The sequence below is a fragment of the Camellia sinensis genome, chromosome 3 (assembly GCF_055761805.1).
Source record: "Camellia sinensis isolate YWXY chromosome 3, ASM5576180v1, whole genome shotgun sequence".
Classification (NCBI taxonomy): Eukaryota; Viridiplantae; Streptophyta; class Magnoliopsida; order Ericales; family Theaceae; genus Camellia; species Camellia sinensis.
Window position 1 is genome coordinate 30,613,824 of NC_138963.1, and position 17,655 is coordinate 30,631,478.

The 17,655-nt window shown below is 34.3% G+C and overlaps 1 protein-coding gene across 1 annotated transcript; it reads left to right on the plus strand.

The window, feature by feature from the left end:
* The first annotated feature begins 12,309 nt into the window (after window positions 1–12,309).
* On the plus strand, window positions 12,310–14,622 carry LOC114313845 (protein NUCLEAR FUSION DEFECTIVE 4). The gene has a single exon (XM_028260251.2). The coding sequence runs from the start codon at window positions 12,501–12,503 to the stop codon at window positions 14,319–14,321; it is 1,821 nt and encodes a 606-aa protein (XP_028116052.2). The 5' UTR covers window positions 12,310–12,500; the 3' UTR covers window positions 14,322–14,622.
* Window positions 14,623–17,655: the final 3,033 nt, after the last annotated feature.

Genomic DNA, 17,655 nt, shown 5'->3' on the forward strand with positions numbered 1-17,655 from the left:
CCCCTGCAGTTTGGTTTTTGGCTCGAACTAGTCCAATAGTTAACGGTGGTTAGACATTTGAAAGGAAATTCGACGCGAACATGGCATGCACGGGCCAATTTTGACTTTCTTGAATAATTTTGACTTTTTTGAGTGTTTTTGAATCAATTCAATTTGTTCTCTAATATCATCACTTAAATTTAACTCATTTAATAGATGTTTTATTTAATTTCATTATTTAATTATTATTATTTTTTAAAATAAATTTATTTAAAATTTTAATTAAAAAACAACATATATTTTTATTGATATTTTATTTATTTAATTTTTAAAAATAAATTTATTTAATTGTGTAAAAAATAAAATAAAATAAGACTTTATTTAATATAGCTAAAAATAATTAAAATATTAAAGATATGTTTAATATTGCCATTACTTAATAAACAATTGAAAAATGGTAAAATAGTCTTTTGCATATTTATCCTTATCCAGTTCGTCCAACCAAACATTAAATTCACTAAAAATAGTCATTTCTAGATATCTAATCACATGAGAAAACAAACACGGGATACACATCTAATCCAACCAAATAGTCCGGGGGATTCACAGTCCCAGGATTCAAGTCCGATAGATTCTAATCCCCCATTTTCTAATTGTTTACTAAGTAATATCATGACGGTAAAATAGACATTTCACACATTAATCTCATGGGATACCAATCTCATGAAAATAATCTCACCCCTCTTAGGATTGTTTAGTCCTTCATATGAGGGATATGGAATCCCTCATATAAATTATAAATTATATAATTTTAATTTATAAGGCCATAATTTTTAATTTCTTATTTTTAATTAAATTAAATTTATATTTTATATTTTTAAATTAACAACGCTAAAAAAATAATTTATAAATATCTGTATTTTTTATTAATATATTTATAAATGTCTATTTTAATAACAAATTATTTTTTATTAATAATTTAGTCAGCCGGACATGGAGTCCAGCCGAACTCTATATCCCTCATATGAGGGACTAAACAATGCTGGGGGGAGGATTATTTCCATGGGATTAGTATCCCATGGGACTAATGTGTGAAATATCTATTTTACCGCCATGTTATTACTTAGTAAAATATTAGAAAATGAAGGATTAGAATCCATTGGACTTGAATATAAAAAAAAAAAAACAAATTTACACCAAAAAAATACAAGTCAACTTTTGTGTTGAAATGATGGTGCTGTCTACAATGATGGTACAAATTAAACAGGTGTATACACTTCTCATGATACATAGGACAATGTTGTTCTGCCCGTGGGAGCCCATCGCGGGTCCTGTTTTGATAATCTAAACTATTCAATGTGTAGAACTCGTCGAGTAATATATGTCTGTAAAAAATCACGTTGATCAGATATTGATAACTATATGATCAAATCAGTTTTATATAAAAAAAAATGAACGGTGAACAAATTAACAGTTGACAAAAAACTAATCCGATTAGATAACTATAGATATCCGATCAACGTGATCTTTTATAAGCATATAGCACTCAACGAGTTCTACACATTGAATGATTCAGAGTATCAAAATGAGACCCGTAATGGGCCCCCATTGGCCGAACAGCATCGTCCAATCCGATCTCAGACTGAAGACAAGCTGCTCCTATACATCTATGTTACCCACCGTACTGGCATCATGGTACAATCACTGTCAGTACGATCATAAGTATTAGGGGTAATATGGTAATTTTGTTATTTTATACAATATTTTAATATACATTTTTTCGTAAAAATTCCAAAAGTTATTCTAAACAACCATATTTTTTTCCTCTACTTTTTTATCTAAAAAGTTAAAAAGTGCACTTATTTGGTTCATCCCAAACAACCCATAAATAATGAAATTAAATAAAACAGAAAGTCGAAATTGTTCTAGAAAGTCAAAATTGTCTCATGCTCGCCTTGTACGTGTGGAATTTCCGTCCAAAATCCCAACAGTGACCAGTTTGAGCCAAAACCAAACTGCGGTGGCAAAATTGATACGTTTAGAAGTGCAGGGACCAAAATAAAACCACGGGTAAACTATAAAGACCATTTCTATAATTGCCCTAAAAAATAAAACTCAACTATTTTAGGCTTTATTTTGTCTTTAGTAATTTCTTTTTTCTTTTTTCAACATTTCTGATCTGTATCGAGTACAATCTTCCTCTCACGACTAGGCATATTTGGACTCAGTAATGTTATGGATCCAGACATAAAAATTCAAAAATTATCCAGAATTTCACGTCAATGACTCATATTCATTTCATATTTAAATCACACATTTCATTAATTCAATTTCCACTACACGTACCTATTTTTAGATAATTTCTAGATCTCAAATTTTAGGACCCTAGTTTTTTTTATTTGGACTTCATCGTTTGCATAGGTCTGCCCCATCTCATACAGACATTTTCCCATTAAAAAAAATAAATAAAAACAAACTATGAAGACATATTAGTATAATAATGAACATCAACCTGAAAAATAGACTTCCCATGAAAATTTGGAGCAGTATGTTGGATAGGAGTACTCACAGATCAGGTTAGATCAAGTGAACTCTCATCTATTATATGTCTAAACTTAAACAGATTAAAAAAATCAATTTATTGTTAGATAATGTCTCAATGGGATCACATAATTAAATATGGTGTTATCATTTATAAGAAGCCTACAATTTAAGTGATTCAATTTAGTTAATAGGCTTAAGGGTATATGTGTTATGGACCTAATGTGTAGATACTAGTTGTATAATTTCTATTTCTATGAGGGGCAGAAATAGAAATTAAAACATATTGGTTAAAGTTGGTTTTCATTACCTTTCAGTTTTAAAACCAATAATGGTTAATTTATTGGTTTTCATTACCTTTCAGTTTTAAACCAATAATGGTTAATTTATTGGTTTTCATTACCTTTCAGTTATGAAAACCAATTACAACCTTTAAAAGGTTATGGTCCCTATTCCTTCCTAAGGTGAAGAAAAAATAAGAACACTGTTTTGTTTTTCTAAATCCTCTCAAGGAGAAACATAAGGCACCAAAGAGGAAAGGATTAGAAGGCAATAACATAGTCAATATCAAGGTTTTATTGACAATCAGACGCTTCCGTTTAACCATTTATCAATGGATTCAGGTATGTTATTTTGTCTTGATTTCTTGATAATACACATGGTAAATGATCCAAAGTGTAAGGTTTATGTTCTGAAATTTATGTTTACAAGTGGTATGAGAGCGGTTATATCATGTGTATTATTAGAATAGATATGCTTTTATTCATCCTATTTAGTTTCTTGGAATCAGATTCTGTTTTTTGTATTTTTGTTTTTCCCTCTGCTGCAAATTCTGTTTTGTTTTCTGGAAATGGAACATAATTCGGATGGGCGGTTCATTTTTCAAATGGTGAACATCATGTATTTATATATATATGTATATAATTGGGATTGCTGCAGATTATATAACATATACGGGGTAACAAATTTAGAAATCTTTAAATTTAATGTAATTTCATACAACGTCTACGGAAATTTAATTTTCTAATGTTCTAAATATAAGTCAATTCAAACAAGATGTCACAAAAGTGATCTCTCTTGTCTAGATTGTTTTATATGGAATGTTTTGAAATTCATGTCTGTGTATCTCATGCGGGTATTTATCGGTCCAAAGACATGATTAAGACTTGGCAGAATTACACACACATTTTGTGGTGATAAACATGTGCTAATTGTCAAGGAAACCTAATGTGAATAATAAATCCATCAAAAGATAGATTTGTTATTTGACATAACTTATTGTCAATGTTTGATCATTACAACAAGAATACCACTTACAGTTAATATCACTACCCAAAGGTTTGGTATTAATGTTGTGCTAGGTATCTTGAGATGTTGTCATTAAATTAATTTATTTAGAGATTATCTGTTTGGTAACTTAATGTGAGTATAATTGTTTATTCCTTTTATTTTCTTTTCGATTCAGCTTTAATGTCGACTACTTCAATCTCTGCCAACATGAACAATGTTCCAATGTTAAATGGAACAAACTTTAAGGACTGGAAAGAGAACATATTGATTGTTCTCGGCTGCATGGACATAGACTTGGCATTAAGGATGCCAAAACCGAATGCTCTCACTACACAAAGTACTCCTGAGGAAACTGTGTACTTTGAAAAGTGGGATCGTTCTAACAGGCTAAGTCTCATGATCATGAAGTGTGGGATTCCAGAAGTTTTTCGGGGTGCAATAACAGAGGATGTTACCGTTGCCGGTGAATTTCTTTTAAAAATTCAAAAGCGTTTTGCTAAAAACGATAAGGCTGAAACAAGCACGCTTTTAGCAAGCTTGATTTCAATAAAGTATAAAGGCAAGGGTAATGTTTGCGAGTACATCATGGAAATGTCTCATCTTGCTTCAAAACTTAAGGCACTAAAGCTCGACCTATCTGATGATTTGCTCGTGCATTTAGTTCTCATCTCTCTTCCTGCACAATTTAACCAATTTAAGGTCAGTTATAACTGCCAGAAGGAGAAGTGGACTCTCAATGAGCTCATTTCATTTTGTGTGCAAGAGGAAGAGAGATTGAAGCAAGAAAGGACTGAAAGTGCTCATCTAGCAAGCACTTCCAAGCATACGGGCAAAAGAACGCATAAGGGAAAGGAAGTTGCTATTCCTCAGGGTCCGGAACCAAAGAAACAGAAAACGCAGGATGGTTGTTTCTTTTGTGGCAAGCCCGGACACAGAAAGAAGGATTGTGCCAAATACGTCGCCTGGTGTATAAAGAAAGGTCCATTTAATGTTTTGGTCTGTTCTGAAATAAATTTAGCTTCAGTACCAAGAAACACTTGGTGGGTAGATTCTGGTGCTACTACTCACATATGTGTTTCTATGCAGGGTTGCCTGAACTACCGAAAGCCAACTGATGCTGAAAGATACATCTTTGTGGGTGATGGCAAGTCAATAGAAGTGCAGGCAATAGCGCACTTTAGATTATTACTGAAAACTGGTTATTATTTGGATTTATTAGACACTTTTGTTGTACCGTCCTTTAGACGGAATTTAATTTCTGTTTCTGTATTGGACAAATTGGGATATTATTGTTCTTTTGGAAATATGAAGTTTAGTATGTCTATTAATTCCAATGTTATTGGTACCGGTTTACTTAATGTGTTTGATAATCTATATTTGCTCGAAACTATTGCATCTTATAATGCAACCTTGCACGTGGAATCACGAGGTACAAAGCGTAAATTAACTAAGGAAAATTCAGTCTCATTATGGCACAAACGCCTAGGTCACATCTCTAAATCTAGAGTTGAGCGCCTTGTGTCTGATGGAATTTTGGACTCTCTTGATTTTTCAGATTTTGATGTCTGTGTTGAGTGTATCAAGGGAAAACAGACCAAAATAAAGAAATATGGTGCCCATAGGACTACAGATGTCTTAGAACTAATTCATACGGACATTTGTGGCCCATTCCCTATGGCGTCTTGGAATGGTCAACAATATTTTATCACATTCATAGACGATTATTCCAGATATGGGTATCTATTTCTTATCCATGAGAAATCACAGTCTTTGGACGTATTCAAAAGATTTAAGGCCAAAGTTGAGTTACAACTCAACAAACGGATTAAAAGTGTCAGGTCTGACCGTGGTGGTGAATACTATGGCAGATATGATGGATCAGGTGAACAACGTCCAGGACCGTTTGCAAAATACCTAGAGGAATGTGGAATCGTCCCACAATACACCATGCCAGGATCACCTAGCATAAATGGTGTATCTGAGAGACGAAACCGGACTCTTAAGGATATGGTAAGAAGTATGATCAGTCATTCTACTTTACCAGAGTCCCTCTGGGGTGAGGCTCTAAAGACAACAACTTATATCTTAAATCGGGTGCCAACTAAAGCAGCTGCAAAAACACCTTATGAGCTTTGGGTTGGGCGAAAGCCTAGTCTAAAACATTTGCATGTGTGGGGGTGTCCTGCTGAGGCGAGGCCTTATAAACCTCATGAACGAAAATTGGACTCTAAAACCATTAACAGCTACTTTATTGGCTATGCCGAACGATCACGGGGTTACAAGTTTTATGATCCCACAAATAGGTCAATATTTGAGACGGGAATTGCAACATTTTTTGAGGATGTTGAGTTTGGGGGGAGAAATCCAGTTAGAGATATTGTCTTTGAGGAGGAAGCATGAGTAATCCCACTTCCTACTACTACTTTTGACCAATCACAGGTTCCTATATCTGTCATTGCTCGAGAAGTAATTTCGAATCCTCAACCAGACAATGTTGTTCAAGATAATATAGTTCAAACCCCTATTCAAGATGAGGTAATTGTTCCTGAGGAACAAACTCTACAACCTCAACCTCAAGAATCTGTGCCATTAAGGCGATCCACCAGAGAAAGGAGATTTGCATTTTCAGATGATTATATTGTATATCTCCAGGAACATGAGGTAGAAAATGGAATGTCGAAAGATGATCCAATCAACTTTCGTCAAGCCATGGAAAGTTCCAACTCTCATAAGTGGATAGAAGCCATGAATGAAGAATATAAGTCTATGCAAGACAATAAAGTTTGGGAACTTGTCTCATTACCAGTTGGTGCGAAGCCCGTAGGTTGTAAATGGATATTTAAAACCAAAAGGGATTCAAATGGTAATGTGGAGAGGTATAAGGCACGTCTTGTAGCCAAAGGCTTTACTCAAAAAGAAGGAGTTGACTTTAAAGAAACTTTCTCTCCAGTTTCTTCGAAAGATTCTTTTAGGACAATTATGGCGCTTGTTGCATATTTTGATCTTGAGTTGCATCAGATGGATGTCAAAACAGCTTTTCTTAATGGTGACATTAAAGAAACAATTTATATGGTGCAGCCAGAAAACTTTGTGTTAGGAGACCCAAAGAATATGGTTTGCAAATTGACTAAATCCATCTATGGACTCAAACAAGCTTCTCGTCAGTGGTACTTCAAATTTCATCAAGTTCTCACTTCGTATGGTTTTGAAACTAACGTTGTTGATGAATGTGTGTATCACAAGTTCAGTGGGAGTAAACACATATTTTTGGTTTTATATGTTGACGACATATTGCTTGCCACAAACGATATAAACTTATTGCATGACACCAAGAGATTTCTATCTAAGAATTTTGAAATGAAAGATCTTGGTGATGTTTCTTTTGTATTAGGAATCGAAATACTCCGAGATCGTTCTCGGGGTATTCTGGGATTATCACAAAGGAGCTATATCGAAAAAATACTCATTAGATTTGGCATGCAAAATTGTAAATCAGGTGAAACCCCGGTTGCTAAGGGAGACAAATTTAGTCTCAGCCAATGCCCGAAGAACAGTCTTGAAATTCAAGAAATGCAGAAGATTCCTTATGCCTCAGCTGTAGGGAGTCTAATGTATGCTCAAGTATGTACGCGTCCGGATATTGCGTTTATAGTTGGCATGTTAGGCAGATATTTAAGTAATCCTGGCATGGATCATTGGAAAGCAGTCAAGCGTGTTATGCGATATTTACAGAGAACAAAGGAATATATGCTCACATATAGGAGATCGGATAAGTTAGAGGTCATTGGATATTCCGACTCCGATTTTGCTGGATGCCAAGACAGTAGGAAATCCACATCAGGCTATATTTATCTGTTAGCTGGCGGAGCAATTTCTTGGAGGTCTGCAAAGCAGACGCTCATAGCTTCATCCACCATGGCTGCAGAGTTTGTAGCATGTTATGAGGCATCAAACCAAGGGATATGGCTGCGGAATTTTGTCACTGGGTTGCGTATTTTGGAAGGCACTGAAAGACCACTTAAGGTATATTGTGACAATAAGTCTGCAGTTTTATATTCCAATAACAACAGAAGCTCGACAAAATCAAAGCATATTGATATCAAGTTCCTAGTTGTAAAAGAAAGAGTGCAGAGTGGACAGATTTCCATAGAGCACATTGGGTCAAACTCCATGATAGCGGATCCACTTACGAAGAAACTACCACCCAAGGTCTTTCATGAGCACACTGCTCATATGGGTGTTGTTCTATTTGAGAATATTCTGGTTTAGTGGGAGTTTGTATTTATATTACTGCTTTATGTCAGCCTTGAGTTTTATCTATGTAATTAGATTAATTTCTGCAGAAATGAAGTATTCAGTTTATTACGCTCTGTTACGTATTGTGAAGTATTGATCTCAATAAAGTTAAGTAGGACCAGTTGGACATAGGCATGCATGGATCACATCACATGTAATTTCCATGCTACGCATCCATGATTGATCTATGTCATTTAGCTATATTTGTATACGTGACCATTGGTGGGTCGAGTTACGATTGATGTAACGAAGACCGCTTTGATCCTATATTAATATAGTTAATGGACAAGATTGTTTGGATACCCTCAAGTTATGATAACAAATTTCTGAGCTCACTAAAGTTAAGCACATTTTTCAAGATACATATGTGGTCCAGTGGGAGATTGTTAGATAATGTCTCAATGGGACCACATAATTAAATATGGTGTTATCATTTATAAGAAGCCTACAATTTAAGTGATTCAATTTAGTTAATAGGCTTAAGGGTATATGTGTTATGGACCTAATGTGTAGATACTAGTTGTATAATTTCTATTTCTATGAGGGGCAGAAATAGAAATTAAAACATATTGGTTAAAGTTGGTTTTCATTACCTTTCAGTTTTAAAACCAATAATGGTTAATTTATTGGTTTTCATTACCTTTCAGTTTTAAACCAATAATGGTTAATTTATTGGTTTTCATTACCTTTCAGTTATGAAAACCAATTACAACCTTTAAAAGGTTATGGTCCCTATTCCTTCCTAAGGTGAAGAAAAAATAAGAACACTGTTTTGTTTTTCTAAATTCTCTCAAGGAGAAACATAAGGCACCAAAGGGGAAAGGATTAGAAGGCAATAACATAGTCAATATCAAGGTTTTATTGACAATCAGACGCTTCCGTTTAACCATTTATCAATGGATTCAGGTATGTTATTTTGTCTTGATTTCTTGATAATACACATGGTAAATGATCCAAAGTGTAAGGTTTATGTTCTGAAATTTATGTTTACATTTATATCCATCCGCTTAGTTGGTAGATACAAATTGAGCAAGCCGTGTGAGTTGGTGAGTGAATACGAATTGGTTTGGCGATTTAGGCTTTGTTGTTTCAGACCTGTTTTTGAATCATTTTTCAACAATTCTTTATTATTTTGCACTCAAAATTTTTATTGTTCATTTTTTATAATAAAAACAAAGGCCTAATTTTTATATTTCATAAAAAGAATATATATATATATATATAATTGCAAAATAAAAGATCCTTTTTTAACACATAAATCATAAAAATATAATTTCATTTTCTTAAGAGGGTTGGCGAATCGAGTTAAAGTCGAGTGGCCTCTCATCATCCATCTATCCGAACTTAAGTAAATTAAAAAATATATACTTATATTTATCCACTCGAACTATTAAAACTGTCTATCGTATAATGGATTGGTTCAAACTATTTGATTTTGATGATCGGGTGGATACTTCTCCACCCCTAATATTGAGAGGTCCTTCTGCTGAATGAAGTACGACCATGAATACAAAAGTTGGGGACAATTTAAGTGATTACTTTCACTTAGATGTACCAATACTCACTTTTTATTAATATTATATTACAAAAATCTGATAAATTGCAATCACAATCATACAGTTAAAAACGTAACTTCTTTTCTTTTCGAAATTTTTGTCTCATGTCAATATTTTTTTATTTTTTCAGTCCGTCTTGTATAGATGATCTAAAGAAAAATAATCGAAAAAATCCCAAAAAACAAAATAAGTCAAAAAAAAAAAGGCAACTGTTTTGGAATTTATTTTTATTTTTTGTCATTTCTGAAATTTTTTTCAATTTTTTCTTTAATTTTACTTTTTCGATCCATTTAGTTGAGTAGAACCAAAAAATGTGAAATTTTTAATTTTTTTTAATAAAAAGTTTACTAAAGACGAAAAGAAACAACAAAAAGTCACCAAAAAAAATAAAAATAAAGAACAAACAAACATAACACTAAAAATATAGTATATATAACTTTTCAAGCGAGAAAGAAACTTTAACAAATACAAGAATAATAAGTCTAATTTACGAGTTTGAAAAAAAAAAAAATGAACTCTTTTTTGGGTGGGTAAAATTGAACTCTAATCTCCTCCTAAAATGCAAAATTTCTGAGAAACAACCACTTTCAACAGAATAATCTATTAGATGTTGTTCCTATTTTTATTGTTATGCATAAATTGTGATCTAGCAAAAACCACCTACTTTTTAGTACTAGAATATTCTAAAGGTTGGTGTTAGTAGGCCTGATATCAAATTTCGTTTAGTATGCTTCATTTTTATTGTGACTCTTGGGTTTGTTTAACTCCAAGTTTATTTATTTAATTTTATATATCGTTTGGCAACATGTTAGTTTAGTCAAAAAATTACTAAAAAGGTCAAAAATCAACAATTCATATCAAAAAATCAAAGATTCTCTTTTTCTATCTATTTTTTACACATCTTTTCATAAAAAGTCAAAAAGTCATCGTAAACATACTAATTTTTTTTAGCTCATATTTTGGCCAAATAGTCAAAAAGTCTAAATTAGTCTGTTCCCAAACGAGACCTTAGTAAATTTTAATTAAAATGTATTATATTTTTTAAGATTGTTTAGGCGAGCTTAAAATTTGTAACAGTCTACAATTTATTTATTCGTAAAAAGGTCCACTAGAGAAACAACCATGTAATAATAATAAATAAAAAAAAAAACTATTGAAATCTACTTATTTTATCCTTTAGTGCTTTTCTGTATTTTTTTTTTTTTAGTATTATTTAGTCTAGACAAACTTAAAAACAAATTTAACTTAAAGTTTTAAATTTTTCATCAAAAAATGAAAATAAGCATAAATAAAAAGCTACACACACAAAAAAAAAAAAAAAACAACAACAACGACGACATATCAGGTTAATTAGATGGATTTGAGATTTATAATATATTTGAAGGACAAATATGAAATGATCAAATTAAATTTGATGTGGCATATTGAATTTATAACAACACTCATATACTCTTATGTTATGTAGCGTAATTTCAACCAAAATCTCTGTCAGGTCTGATCGATGCCCACCTGACCATGTGTATGGGCTACATATATTTTTTTTCTTTTTTTCTTTTTTTTAAGAAAGAAAAAAACAAAAAACTCAACATATATTTTGCATGGTTTTCTCACTTTTAAATTGCATTGCACATGTTTGCAACTAGTATTGAATCCGTGTAGCATCGATGAGAATAATTGCATAAAGACATGCTTGTCATTTTCTCTTATATCATATAATTTTCCACATGTTTCACACTGTGAAATTATTTTTTGTTTAAGATCTCACTGTCCATTCCGCATCATTAAAAATTTTGAAGTAAGATAATTTTAACAGATAGACCATGTTTAGTTTGATATTCTAAAACTATTTTTTGAAAAATAAAACTAATTTGATAAAAATAAATATGAAATATATTTTTTTTAAATTATTTCTTCTCTTCAAAAAGATGAAATTACATAAAAATGATAGATGCTTTTGAGTTTTTATTTTTTTATTTTTTTTATGAAAGTAATTTATTTTATTTTTTTTAAAAAAAACTCTAAAAATCAAACTAAACGTGAACTTTAAGAACCTTTGTTTCCAAATGTTTGTTACCTCATTTCAAAATACTCACAATTAATAAAAATATTTTGGTGAGATAAAGGGTCTTCATGTCCAATTTTTCTTATCTCTCTGTTTCAAAATACTTACAATCACTGAATCGTTAAATATATAATGGTGGCATAAGCTAACAACATTGAAATATTTTAAGGGAAAAAAAAAGATTTGAGAAATACTTTTTACTATCTAATTTTCATATTCTCTTTATTTCCTATGAATATAGCCATCTCTTAAAAGTTATGTGTATTTGTATGATTCATTATTTTAAAACTATCATATTAAATAAAAAATCACATCATAAATAAAAAAAAAATTAATAAAATAAGGAAAAAATTAGGAATCATGAAATTTTTTTCATGAAAATGATCATGTAAAATTTATGATCCTTAGATTACCTTAATTAGTGTGTGGTGTTTTATTCTAAGTGTAATTCAAGAATCACAGAGTTTTTATAATTATTTTCATAAAATTTTTTCATAATACCTATCATTGCTAATAAAATAAAGAGGTAACATAACATAATCAAAAGATTTAAAAACAAAGTACCTCATGCCTACCATGTAAGACACCACCGCCCTTCCAACCCAAAATATCCAAATTTTTCTCCATATCCACACTATATAAATAGGCACTTTGAGGACTTCCTCACAATCCATCACCCAACCCCAAACTCTCTACCTATTATAGGACACTGCGTAAGATATAGGACAGACTTACTAAATAATTTCTTAACACTTGGATCATATTGATCAAAAAACATGGTGGTGGCCAACGTCAGTACGGGTGGGGGTGGTGGTGGTGGTGGAAATATGAAGAACTTCAGCCTCCACATCCTCACCGGCCGGTGGTTCATGGTCTTCGCCTCCTTCCTAATCATGTCAGTTGCCGGTGCAACCTACATGTTCGGCCTCTACTCCAGCGACATAAAATCATCCCTCGGCTACGACCAAACCACCCTCAACTTGCTCAGCTTCTTCAAGGACTTAGGTGGCAACGTAGGCGTCTTATCAGGCCTCATCAACGAGGTCACGCCACCGTGGGTCGTCCTCTTTATCGGCGCCACCATGAACTTCTCCGGCTACTTCATGATATGGCTCTCCGTCACTGGAAAAGTCGCCAAACCCCGTGTTTGGCAGATGTGTCTGTACATCTGCATCGGTGCGAATTCCCAATCCTTCGCAAACACTGGTGCTTTGGTAACTTGCGTTAAAAACTTCCCGGAAAGCCGAGGTATGGTTTTAGGGCTCTTAAAAGGGTTTGTTGGGTTAAGCGGTGCTATCATAACTCAATTATACCATGCTTTTTATGGAGACAATTCTAAGTCTCTGATTTTACTGATTGGCTGGTTACCCGCAGCGGTTTCGTTAATTTTTTTAAGAACGATTCGGATTATGAAGGTTGTTCGACAAGCGAACGAGGTCAAGATTTTTTACAATATTCTTTATATTTCGCTCGGGTTAGCGGGGTTTCTCATGCTTGTAATTATTCTCCAAAACAGACTCCATTTCTCGAGAATCGAGTACGGTGTAACCGCTGTTGTTGTGACTGCTCTCCTTTTTGCACCTCTTGGTATTGTAATAAGCGAAGAAATGAATCTATGGAAGAACAAGAGCCAACAAGATATGAACAATTCTTCTCATATCCAAGTAGTTGCTGAAAACCCACAACCAAAAGCAACCATTAATGGTGATTCTTCAAAACCCAATTCATGTTTGAGAAATGTGTTCAATCCACCGAACAGAGGCGAAGACTACTCCATTTTACAAGCCCTGTTTAGCATAGACATGGTGGTTCTCTTCATCGCCACCACTTGCGGCGTCGGAGGAACTTTGACGGCGATCGACAATCTGGGTCAGATCGGAAAATCTCTCGGATACCCAACCACCTCAACCACCACATTCGTCTCTCTAGTCAGCATATGGAACTATCTGGGTCGGGTCGTAGCCGGGTTCGGATCCGAAATCTTCTTAACCAAATACAAAATCCCTCGCCCATTGATCTTCACCTTCGTCCTCCTCTTCTCTTGCCTCGGCCACATCCTCATCGCCATCGGAGTCCCCAATTCACTCTACGTCGCGTCGGTGATCATCGGGTTTTGTTTCGGAGCTCAATGGCCATTGATGTTCGCCATCATATCCGAGATTTTCGGACTCAAGTACTATTCGACCCTGTATAATTTCGGGGCGGTGGCGAGTCCGGTCGGGTCGTATATTTTGAATGTGGTGGTGGCCGGTCGGATCTATGATCGGGAGGCGAGGAAGCAGATGGCGGCGATGGGGTTGAGTAGGGCGGCGGGGGAGGACTTGACGTGTATTGGGGTTGTGTGTTATAAGATGTCTTTTATTGTGATTACCGCAGCGACACTGTTTGGTTGTTTGGTTTCCCTGATTTTAGTGGTTAGGACCAGAAAATTCTATAGGGGAGACATATATAAGAAGTTTAGAGAGGAGGTTGCGGTGGCAGAAGCCGAGATGGGTGGCTCTACAAGTACGAACTGTGTTGTTGACACCATTTCCATCACTAGCTCTGACACCACCACCACTGCCACTACCGCCAAGCAATGTGGCCTTGATAGGTAAATTAGTGACGAATGATTTGGGTGTACTAATTAATTATGGTACACACCCAAAATGAATTAGCGCAATGGTAGAGGGTCACAAAAAGTGTGGTTCAAATGGCTCAAAACTGTCAAAACAATATCGTTTTGTTATTTTATTTGCCCAAAACGACGTCGCTTTGACAGTTTTGAACCATTTAAATCACACTTTTTATGGCTCTCAGACATTTTTCAATGAAATATAGTTACAGTAAATTGGAAGATTGTAAGAAATGGAATTTTGTGCTTAGCTGTTATAATAATGGATCACTTCTGTTCGGAAATGAAGGTGAGATGCAACAAAAATTATTGTGGCATGTCGGCATGTTTGCATGGATATACAGGCTTTGTTTGGTTATGTCAGTTGGGTTGGATTGGGTTGTGATTAAATTAATTTTTAAAAGATAATAGAAATTAAAAAATTAATAAAATAAAATATTATATTTAAATAATTATAGTTTTATTTTTATTTTTTTATAAAAATCAAGAAAGTCAATCCAAAAGAATTTTTAGTGCCAAACTAAAAAACTCATAATTCTAAGAAGTCAATTAAAAAAATTTTGCCAAACGACAGTACAATATGCACCTAAAAAAGTGCATATTCCAAAAAATTATACAATAGTTCAGAAATAACACGTGGTTGTATCTATCCACCATTTTCACTAATCACAATATTATATATTCATATTTCAAGACAACTGAATAATCCCCTGGATAATCCTGTCTTTCATAATTTTTTTACTACTACAAAATATTATGGTTTTATTATTGGCAACTTTTATCACAAATTAGTATAACACCTTAAATATTTATAATTTTTAATACAAAAAAATCGTATATTACGATGTGCACTTTTATTGTTTTTAGTGTACGATTTGTCCCATTTGCAGATATGCCCATGCCCCTAAATCCTTGAGCAAAGATTTTTTAGAGTTTTTTTTTTTCTTAAAATTTTCTAGGGTGGTGCATTGTGTGATTGAGATTTAATGACAAGTCACATCAATTTTTCAGTATTAAATCCCAACCACACAATACACCACTTTAGGAAATTTTAGAAAAAAAACACTCTAGAGAATTCTTGGTGTAAATCCTTGGGTTGGCTTGGGATGGGGTTCATTTTTTAATTTTTTAATTATGCTAATTTGGATTTAAAACATCTCGTTTGAAATAAATTTTTTGATTCTTTTAATTTTTATAAGAAAAAAATAAAATAATTATAATTTAGATGTGATATTTTATTTTATATAATTAAAATAATTTATTTTATCTTATATAATTATGTCAATCCAAACTAATATTCCAAACCCGGGGGGTTCAAAGGGATTCAAAGAAATCTTATAAAAATGACTTGTCCAGGTGCAAACATATTCTCTTGAAATTAGTTTATAAAATAATAATAATAATAATTTATGCTTTTGGTGATGAAGAAAAAAAATGCTCACCTGCATGTACTTACAGAAGAAGACTAGTTGGTAAAATTTTGATTTCATTTTCTTCCTTCAACAATACTAAATGCAGAAAAAAAAAATACTTAAAAATTATTTTAAAAAAATATATTTATGGATCACAATCTTTCTAAGGCTCAATTTGGAAAGAGTGGTTTTTAATCAAAAAATTACTATAAATTATCATATTACTTTCTTTACTTTTTGCATATTTTTTTTTTGTACAAAATTAACTAAAATAACTAATTCCCAAACAAGGCCTAAATGTGGCTCACTTCTCAACTCTAAATCTACATCATTCATCTTATTTTTGAGATAAAATTCAAAGCACGATTTTATATAATATATATCATTTTCCTTCTCCATTTATTGTAGGGTAAATGATATTGTGATCCTTCACATAAAATCGAAACAAATTGATAATTTTAAAAATAATAATGTCACATCGTTGTAAATAAATGTCATTTAATTTTCTTTCCATTTCCTGTAATGTCCGCATTAATTACAAGGGAGAAGTTATTTGGTAGTCTAAGGACATAGTTAGATTGTGTCTCACAGGTATTATGATTGATGAAGGAAATAGAACTTATGATTTGATGTTGAGTGATGAGGAACAAAGGTATGACATTTGATGATTGGTAAAAATATTGTCATATTCCCAAGATTACCTAATAATTTTTACTCGCTAGGAGTCATCCAAGTCTAAACCAACATTGATTTGTAAAATTGGTGAGAAAGTTGAGCTATTTAAGTGCTGTTTAGTAATACTTACGTTTTTAATTTTTTATTTATATTTATAAAAATTTAAAAAATTCAAATAAAAACTTGTTTGGTAAAATTTTTGATTTATAAATCAGTGGTCTCAGTTTATAAATTTGTCCAAAAAATAAAAACACAAAAAATGTGTTTCCGTTTTGAGTTTTGAGTTTTTTTTTTTTTTTTTTTATCACCTAACACTAGCCATCACCCGCCACCACTTTCCACCACTGTCTTCCGCCACCACTTCCCATTACCGTCTTCCGCCACCACCACCCACCACCCACTCCCCACTACAACCCACCTGCCACCACCACCCACCCACTAGCTACTACCAGCTACCACCCACCTGCCACCCACTCGCCACCACCACCCACTCCTCGTCGCTGCCACCACGACCACCACCACCACTCATCACCCACCCGCTACCTGCCACCTACTTGCTACCACCACTCACCACCCACCTGCCACCACCATCCACCACTTGCCACCACCAGCCACCCACCACCACCACTACTATCACCCACCACCCACTTGCCACCACCACCACCACCACCACCACCATCCCCACCCACTCACTACCACTTACCAGCCGCCACCGTCACCCACCCACCCACCACCACCACCACCCGCCACCTACCCGCTACCACCCGCCATCTGCTACCCACATGCCACCACCACCCGCTACCACTACCACCACCACCCACTCACTACCACCCACCACCCGCCACCATCACCCACCTACCCACCATCACCACCCACCCGCCACCATCGCCACCCACCCTGCTACCACCACCCGCCGCCACCACCACCGATTCGTTACCACCCGCTACCGTCACCCACCCACCCACCACCACCACCACCACCACCAGCCACCGACCCGCCACCGCATGCCATCCGCCATCCGCCACCTACCTGCCACCATCACCCACCACCCGCCACCACCCACTCACTACCACCCATCACCCGCCACCGTCACCCACCAACCCACCATCACCATCACCACCCACACCACCAGCTACCCACCACCCACCGTCACCACTTTCCATCACCGTCTTCCGTTGCCACTTGCCATTTCTCACTCTTTTTTATATTTTAAAATTTTTTTAAACATTT